The 9,910-nt window shown below is 35.3% G+C and overlaps 1 protein-coding gene across 1 annotated transcript; it reads left to right on the top strand.

Annotated features, from left to right (window-relative positions):
* Positions 6,857-9,569, top strand: LOC107609404 (guanine nucleotide-binding protein subunit beta). The gene is made up of 5 exons (XM_016311362.2): positions 6,857-7,170; positions 7,268-7,787; positions 7,883-8,240; positions 8,894-9,007; positions 9,179-9,569. Exons 1-5 carry the CDS (start codon positions 7,065-7,067, stop codon positions 9,212-9,214), a joined length of 1,134 nt encoding a protein of 377 aa, XP_016166848.1. The 5' UTR covers positions 6,857-7,064; the 3' UTR covers positions 9,215-9,569.

Below are 9,910 nucleotides of genomic sequence, written 5' to 3'. Positions count from 1 at the left end.
GTTAATTAATATTATTAGTATTAAAACTCTTTCTCTATTTTTGTTACAGGACTCGTTAAGGAAAAAAAAAATTTAAGGAGTCAAAAACTAACTCATATACAAAGAAGGATCCAATATGAATGACTTTTTTATTCTTGTATCTAATGAAACGGTCAACTTTTTAAGCCACTGCAATTTGCCAAGCTACTTTTCCAACATAAAGATAAAATACACGTTTTAAAAAAAGAGTTAAATTATAAGAATATCTATAAATTTAAATCTGTACCGTAATGTGACCCTAAAAATATATAAGAATTTCTGTTATAAAATAACTAAATAAATAAATAAGGAAGAAGTAACAAACATAATATAAAAAAATATAATTAGATAACAATATTAACTACAGTTACTATCTCAATATAAAAGAGATGATACTTATATATTTATATATATGTATTAACGTATGAAAGAAAAAGAGAGGAAGGGTTTTGTATATAGACAATATAAATAGAGAGAGAATTTTTATTGCTTGTAGTGTAGTTCCTCATATTGCTTCACTATTTATAGGCGTGTGAAGCTTACAATTTCAACTTCATTAATTTATGTTTGCCATGAGGAGTTGAGCCATTCAGCATTAAAATCAAACACCCTTAATTAATGATGGTCATTCACCTCATCTTTCATCCTTATCACAACACTCCCCTTTGGATGACCATTTAGGATTATTGCCTCGTTAAAACCTTACTAAAAAAAACTCAGTGGGAAGAAAACCTTAGTGAAGGAAAAAGAGTACAATATCCTTTAGTGATGGGGACTGCCTCATTAAAAATCTTGTCAAGAAAAATCCAATGGAAAAAAACCCTGACCAAGGAAAAAAGAGTACAGTCTCCCCCTCTTATCGATATCATTTAACATCTCGAAATCGACGCATCCCAATATGATGTACCAATCTTTCAAAGGAGGACTTTGGGAGTGACTTTGTGAATAAATCTGCCAGATTGTCACCTGAGCGGATCTGTTAGACATCAATTGTCCCTTGATTTTGAAGATCATGAGTGAAGAAGAATTTGGGAGAAATATGCTTTGTTCTATCACCTTTGATGTATCCACCCTTAAGTTGAGCAATGCATGCTGTATTATCTTCAAACAGGACAGTTGGAGCTATCTTATGATCAATCAATCCACATGATGACAAAATATATTGGATCAAACTCCTCAACCAAAAACACTCGCAACTAGCTTCATGTATCGCTAGTGTTTCGGCATGATTAGAGGATGTTGCAGCAATCGTCTATTTCGTGGACCTCCATGATATAGCTGTACCACCATATGTGAATAGGTATCCTGTTTGAGATCTCCCTTTATGTGGATCAGACAAGTATCCGGCATCTGCATAGCCAACTAGTTGTGACTTGGATCCATAGGGATAAAACAATCCCATATCAACCGTTCCATGAAGATATCGAAAAATTTGTTTGATTCCACTCCAATGTCTTCTGGTTGGAAAGGAACTATACCTTGCTAGTAGATTCACCGCAAATGATATGTCAAGTCTCGTATTATTAGCAAGATACATTAGCACTCCAATGGCACTAAGATATGGTACTTCAGGACCAAGGATATCTTCATTCTCTTCTTTAGGACGGAATTGATCCTTCTCCACATCCAAAGATCTTATAATCATTGGGGTACTCAAGGGATGTGACTTATCCATATAAAATCTTTTCAAGATCTTTTCTGTGTATGTTGTTTGATGAATAAAGATCCCATTTTTTTATATGCTCGATCTGCAGGCCGAGACAAAATTTAGTCTTTCCAAGATCTTTCATCTCAAACTCTTCTTTTAGAGTTTTTATAATTGTTGGAATCTCTTCAGGAGTCCCAATGATATTTAAATTATCAACATACACAGCAATTATAATGAATCCAGATGCAGATTTCTTTATGAAAACACATGGACAGATATCATCATTCTTGAATCCATTTTTGACCAGATACTCAGTAAGACGATTATACCACATTCGTCCAGATTGCTTTAGACCGTATAAAGATCTTTGTAATTTAACTGAGTATAACCCCTGTGAATATTCATTGGATGGTTTAGATATCTTTAGTCCTTTAGGGACTTTCATATAGATATCCCGATCTAACGAGCCGTATAAGTAGGCTGTTACCACATCCATTAAATGCATATGCAGTTTATGATATGCACATAAACTGACCAAATAACGTAATGTTCATCCACTACAGGGGAATACGTTTCTTCATAATCTATACCGGGCCTTTGTGAAAAATCTTATGCCACAAGTCGAGCTTTATAGCGCACAACTTCATTTTTCTCATTTCGTTTTCTCACAAATACCCACCCTTATCCAACAGGTTTTACATCTTCTGGTGTACGGACTACAGGTCCAAAGACTTCACGTTTTGCAATTGAGTCTAATTCAGCCTTCATGGCTTCTTCCCATTTTGGCCAATCATTCCTTTGTCGACATTCTTCGACTGATCTTAGCTCAAGATCCTTACTTTCATGCATGATATTTAATGCCACATTATATGCAAATATTTCATTGACAATTGTCATATTTCGATCCCATTTCTCTCCTGTAAAGACATAATTTATCGAGATCTCGTCATTTTCATAATTTTCAGGTACCTGAACGTCTTCTGCCGTTATATCAGAATTTTGGACAACTGCAGGTGTCTTTACTATGTCTTTTTCAACAAGAATAGTATTTACCTCTTTTCTCTTTCAAAGATTTTTGTCTTTGGAACCGACAGGCCTGCCACGCTTCTGGCGTGAATTTGTTTCAGTGGCTACTTGTCCTACTGGGACATCAATTCAAATTGGGGCATTTTCTGCTGGTATATAAGATTTGGTTATCCTCTTTGTATCGAAAAATGCATCAGGCAATTCATTTGCTATTCTTTGCAAATGTATAATCTTTTGAACTTCTAGTTCACATTACCCTGATTGAGGATCTAAAAGCATCAACGATGACGCATTCCAATTAAGTTCCTTTTCAGGAAGCTTATTCTCTCCCCCTAATGTTGGAAATTTTGATTCATCAAAATGACAATCCACAAATCGGGCTTTAAATACATCTCCCGTTTGTATCTCAAGATACCTCACTATAGAGGGAGAATCATATCCAACATATATCCCCAATTTTCTTTGGGGTCCCATTTTGGTGTGATTAGGTGGTGCAATGGGAACATATATCGCACACCCAAATATTCTTAAATGAGAAACATTTGGCTGCTGGCCAAAAGCTAATTGCATAAGAGAGAACTAATGGTAACTCGTTGGCTTCAAACGATAAGTGCTGCGGCATGTAAAATAGCATGCCCCAAACCGAGGTTGGGAGATTTGTTCTCATAAGTAAGGATCTAGCAATTAATTGGAGGCATTTAATAAGTGATTCTGCTAACCCATTTTGTGTGTGAACATAAGCTACTGGATGTTCAACACTTATTCCATTAGCCATACAATAAGCATCAAAAGCTTGGGAAGTAAATTCACCAGCATTATCAAGACGAATTACTTTGATTGGATTTTCTCGAAATTGTGCTTTTAATCGAATAATTTGAGCCAGTAATCTCGCAAACGCTAGGTTGCGAGAAGATAATAAGCACACATGTGACCATCTCGAAGATGCGTCTATCATGACCATAAAATATCTAAAAGATTCACATGGTGGATGAATAGGTCCACATATATCACCTTGAATCATTTCTAGGAATTCAGGGGACTGAAATCCAATCTTTACTGGTGATGGCCTTAAAATTAACTTCCCTTGAGAACATGCAGCACAACAAAATTCACTAGATTTAAGAATCTCCTGGTTCTTTAGTGAATGTCCATGGGAGTTTTCAATAATTCTCCTCATCATGGTTGTTCCCGGATAACCCAATCGATCGTGCCAAGTTATGAATTCATTTGGGCTAGTAAACTTCTGGTTTACAATGGCATGTGATTCAATTGCACTAATCTTGATATAATATAACGCAGATGAAAGTGAGGGCAACTTTTCTAATATAACTTTCTTATTTGAATCATGAATTGTGATACATAAGTACTCATGATTTCCCTCATTCATAGTCTCAATATGATATCCATTTCGGCGAATATCTTTAAAGCTCAACAAGTTTCTATATCCATTTCGGCGAATATCTTTGAAACTCAACAAGTTCCTCAGAGACTTGGTAGATAATAGTGCATTATTTATTATAAATTTTGTTCCTCCAGAAAACAAAATTATAGCTCTTCCGAAGCCTTCTATCACATTGCCTGAGCCAATAATAGTATTAACATATTCTTTTTTTGGCACAAGATGGGTAAAATATATATCACTTTTAAGGATAGTGTGCGAACTTGCACTATCCGCAAGGCAAATATCTTCAAAATATGTCATTGCCATTTTTCTTCAAAGACAAATGATAATAATAATAAAATGAGTAGAAGTACATGCACAGTAAAAGTATTCACATGAATACTTAACAAACACATACACATATCAAACTATTCCATCATTGATCAAATAACCAATATTTCCTTCAGAATCCTCAAAGAAATTAGATACATCATAATGAGTGGTGGAATTTTTATTATTTGAAACAAAATTTGTTTCCTTTCCTTTGTCATCTCTTTTCAAGGATGCTTGATAAAGATCAACTAGGCGCTTTGGGGTATGACAGGTACGTGACCAATGGCCCTTTCCACCACAACGGAAGCATTTATCCTCAATTGATTTACTTTGCCCAGTGTTTCTTTCTTTATCCCACTTCTGGTGAGATCCTTTCTTATGAACATAATTTCTTTTCCTTCCATAAATTTTCTTATTATCAAAATCTTGCCATTTACCTCTTCTGGGGTTATAATTTGCCGCATTTACTTCAGGAAATGGGGCGGCGCCAGCTGGGCGTGCTTCATGATTTCTTAAGAGCAACTCATTGTTGCGTTCAGCAACAAGAAAGCAAGAAATTAGCTCAAAATATTTTAAATCATTTTTCTCGATTGCTACTGCAGGAGCACATTCGAGACATGGAAGGTCGAGAAAGTTTTCTCTAACATATCGGGCTTGAGGAGGTATCGCCGTCTTTTGATGATTGTACCTTTTTTCAAAATCTTTCCACAGATCTGCAGGATCTTTTAATGTGGGATATTCATTTTTCAATCATACGTCAAGATGACGATGAAGGAAAATCATAACTTTGGCTTTATCCTTCTGGGATGTATTATTTTCAGCCTTAATGGTATCTCCAAGATCCATTGAATCAAGATGGATTTTAGCATATAGTATCCATGATAAATAATTATTTCCAAATATATCAAAAGTATTATATTCAAGATGAAAGAGCTTCGACATAATAAAAATTTGTTACTTGAAGTCTTCCTAAAATATCGTTAGAGTTTTGTGCTGATAACGTGTTATAAAATAACTAAATAAATAAATAAGGAAGAAGTAACAAACATAAAATAAAGAAATATAATTAGATAACAATATTAACTACAGTTACTATCTCAATATAAAAGAGATGATACTTATATATTTATATATACGTATTAACGTATGAAAGAAAAAGAGAGGAAGAATTTTGTATATAGACAATATAAATAGGGAGAAAATTTTTATTGCTTGTAGTGTAGTTCCTCAGATTGCTTCACTATTTATAGGTGTGTGAAGCTTACAATTTCAACTTCATTAATTTATGTTTGCCATGAGAAGTTGAGCCATTCAACATTGAAATCAAACATCCTTAATTAATGATGATCATCCACCTCATCTTTTATCCTTATCACAACAGTTTCTACAGTTTTGCTATTAGTACTAATGATTTTGTAGGTTAGAACTTGGAAATTACAATAACGACTTTTGTAGGATGTGGTCATGTGGCAATGTTCCAAACCATTTTATTTTCAAAGGTTCAGCATTTGGACTTTTTATACGTAAGCTGAGATCATAGAATAAACGGGATAAATCTTTCACATGACTCACGAGTGACGTTGACTAATAATATAATGGTGAATGCTAGCGGTGGCAAACGGGTCTAAACCCGCCGGGCCACCCCGCGTAACCCGCCAAAAAGGGCGGGCCGGGCTGGAAAATTGGGACCGCCAAATAACAAAAGTCCGCCTAACCCGCACCGCTTAAACCGTGGGCTTTGGCGGGGCGGGGCGGGCTTTCCTGCCGGGCTTTGTGTTTTTTTAGTGAGGGGATATTTTTACAATTTTTTTGCCAAAACCTAACTTCCCCCAACCTAACTTACAAGATTTTGAAGATAAAAATTGAGTGATTTGGATTATGTTTATGTTACTTTGGAGATAATATTTATAATTATGTTTTAAATTATGTTTATTTTGCTTTGGGGAGAATATTTATACTTATGTTTTGGATGAAAACTTGGTTTATAATTATGTTTATTATATATTTATAATTACAAAGATTTTAATGTTTATGAATTATTATTTTTATTTTTTAATTATTTAATTAGTTATTAATATTTAAAATTCTGAATTAAAGTATGACGTTATATTATTAGACTAAAAAATTGAATTAATGACTAAATTTAATATTTTTCATATAATATTAGAGAAAAAGGAATGTAATAATACGACTAATGGAACTTATTAAGTTAAAGATTCGTTGTCGTCCAGCGATTAGGATATCTGGCTTTTACTTAGGAGACCTGGATTCGATTCCCAGCAACGGAAATTGTTTTAGGTTTTTAATTTTTTAATTCATTTTATCTAACCAAAAAAAAAGGAAAAAAGATGAGAACAGTTGTAACTTGTAAGTTTTACCGTTTGGAAAATTTGGATAGGTAAATGCGTGGTTTGCGGTGGTTGGGAGTGGAATATGATGGACTAAGATAAGACGATAGTGCTACTGCTAGCAGAGAATAATAGGTTTCTATTTGGTCGGTAGTGATGGCGATGGCAATGGCAACGGCAACGGTGACGAAGCTGTTATATAGATAGACAACTAGTAACAGTAAACACAACTTGTGTCCTGTCCATCTATGGACTAATTTGCAGTTGTAGTTACAGGTTTAGACCTAACATAACAATAAAGAATTAAAAGATGTCCGTTGCAGAGCTGAAGGAGCGTCACTTGGCGGCTACACAGACCGTTAACAACTTCCGCGACCGATTAAAGCAGAAGCGCCTCTCTCTTCTCGACACTGACAGTAACTAACTTCCTCCTATTCTGTTAATCGTTAATTCCTTTGCTCCTCTCATCTTCTTAGGCCAGATCTAATTCATTACTCAAATCAAATTTCTCAGTTTCCGGCTACGCCAAATCGCAGGGGAGAACTCCGGTGACCTTTGGACCCACCGATCTGGTTTGCTGCAGAACCCTCCAGGGTCACACCGGCAAGGTGTATTCATTGGATTGGACTTGGGAAAAGAATCGAATTGTTAGCGCCTCCCAAGACGGTAGGCTAATAGTCTGGAATGCGCTGACGAGCCAGAAGACTCATGCCATCAAGCTTCCTTGCGCATGGGTCATGACCTGTGCCTTCTCTCCAACCGGTCAATCCGTCGCGTGCGGCGGCCTCGACAGCGTCTGCTCCATTTTCAATCTCAATTCCGCCGCCGATAGGGACGGTAATCTCCCCGTATCGCGTATGCTTACCGGCCACAAGGGTTATGTCTCCTCTTGCCAGTATGTTCCTGATGAAGACACTCACTTAATCACTGCTTCTGGTGATCAGACTTGTGTTCTTTGGGACATCACTACTGGTCTTAGAACCTCTGTTTTCGGCGGTGAATTTCAGTCCGGTCACACTTCAGATGTGCTTAGGTATAAATGATAATTCACTTGTGTTTCAATTATAAATTTATAATATTATCTAAAACTTTAATCTGAGAATTTGTTTTCTGGTTTGTGGCTCTCAGCATTTCAATTAATGGATCCAACTCTAGAATGTTCGTGTCTGGTTCTTGTGATTCAACTGCCCGGTTATGGGATACTCGTGTGGCAAGTCGCGCAGTGAGGACATTTCATGGGCATGAGAGAGACGTTAATGCTGTCAAATTCTTCCCTGATGGGAATAGATTTGGAACCGGCTCGGATGATGGAACTTGCAGATTGTTTGATATCAGGACAGGGCACCAACTCCAAGTATATCAACAGCAGCATAGTGAAAATGGCACTGCAAATGTGACCTCCATAGCATTCTCCATATCAGGAAGGCTCCTTTTTGCTGGATACACTAATGGTGATTGCTATGTTTGGGACACTTTATTGGCAAAGGTAATTGACTAATTGGTGCTTTACTGAGTGTGATATAAAATAGTTGGCTACGCTTTTTTTACTCTTTAGTTAGCAACCATACTTATATGACAGGTGATGCTTCTGAAATGGTAGTTACAAAGCTTCTGTTTATTCGGGGAAAAGGGTTAGTTTACGGTACCAATACACACTGTCCTTAATTCCTAATAAGTATTTACACATTGATATAGCAACTGCATATGAAACTTATTTCATATGCAGTATATATTTTTATCGCTTTTTCCTGGTAGTTACCTAAAATAGATGGAATGGTTGTGCTACTGTCAGTATGTTGGATCTTAGTTTTGCAGGGCTGGGTTCTTATTTTAAAAGGAGTTCATCTGAACCTTTGGAAGTAAATGACATAGGTTCAAGGTGAAAAGAACTAAAGAAGTGAAAATTCCAGTTTAGACTAATATGATTGTGAAGAATGGTATTATATGAAATATCAAACTTGAAAACTTATCATATTATTTAGTAGTATACCAGCAAGCAAAAGTAAAATTTAATTCCCTTGTGATACATGTTGTTATTGCCTTGATTCCGCAGACATTGTTTTCTCCTAGCATTAATTGGCACTTCTCATGTACTTGCATTTGTGCAACCTTCATGTCTCATGACTTGTTTAATTCCAGGTTGTATTGAATTTAGGATCTCTTCAAAACTCTCATGTGGGCAGGATCAGCTGTTTAGGTTTGTCAGCTGATGGAAGTGCCTTGTGTACAGGAAGTTATGACACAAACTTAAAGGTAACTAAGCATACATTTGGCCTGATATTGTATTTACTATATAATCTGTCATGAAGGAATGCTAGTGTGTATGAATGCTTGGTTATATCCTTGGGATATTGTAATATCTGAGTATCATCTGTCAATTTAAAAATCCTTGGCTATTTTGACGTGATTGCTTGCTTCTTGCAGATATGGGCATTTGGAGGGCATAGGAAGGTGATCTGAACCGTGAATGGGCAAATACTTGTACTTTTTAGCTCCCCATCAAGGCCACTCCTTGCATGCGATGTTGTTCATCTAAATCCAGATGTGAGTGATGTTTGATTGTGATGGTAGATTCGGAGACATTGGCATTGCAGAAATGCAGATGTATGTACAAGACAATATGGGGTGCATAAGGTATACCAAGTTAAGGATACCGGTACATATTTCTTCAACGTTTTTCAATTATATAGTTTTTGTTTTTATACTTTAAAAATCAACCACGTTTGAATTTTTTTTTATAAAAAAAGAGACAATTTAAATTCTATAATGCTTAGTATAAAAGTCTTGTGTATACAAACAAAATTTTAAATTGTTGGTAAAATATAATTTAAGACAAATTTTATACGTAACTTTACATATTAAATAGAAAATTTTGAATATTTTGTTACTTAATTGACGTGTATATTTTAAAAAAGAAAGAGAGGTTCATATATAATATATTTCATAGAATAGAAGTCGATTCGTTATTAGTTGGTGGTAGTTACCCATCACTATTGTAATTTCTCTTTACATTACATGTATATAGTGTGCATGATTTGGATTCCGGCAAGAGAAATGCTAAAGAGCTCATTTTTTTTATCAATATTAATTAATATTTTAGTTAATATTTTATTTTTTTGTTATTAGAATTTAATATTTAAAATTTAGAGATTTAGA

The sequence above is a fragment of the Arachis ipaensis genome, chromosome B07 (genome assembly GCF_000816755.2).
Source record: "Arachis ipaensis cultivar K30076 chromosome B07, Araip1.1, whole genome shotgun sequence".
NCBI classification, from domain to species: domain Eukaryota; kingdom Viridiplantae; phylum Streptophyta; class Magnoliopsida; order Fabales; family Fabaceae; genus Arachis; species Arachis ipaensis.
The sequence above is the reverse complement of the archived record's forward strand: the minus strand, read 5'-3'. Positions and strand labels throughout refer to the sequence as shown.

Bases quoted from the DNA above. Each gene is read 5' to 3' on its own strand.
- LOC107609404 (XM_016311362.2), top strand. From the start codon at position 7,065: ATGTCCGTTGCAGAGCTGAAGGAGCGTCACTTGGCGGCTACACAGACC. The intron at 7,171-7,267 runs GTAACTAACTTC...CAAATTTCTCAG, and splicing joins CTCTCTTCTCGACACTGACA to TTTCCGGCTACGCCAAATCG. The intron at 9,008-9,178 runs GTAACTAAGCAT...TGCTTCTTGCAG, and splicing joins GTTATGACACAAACTTAAAG to ATATGGGCATTTGGAGGGCA.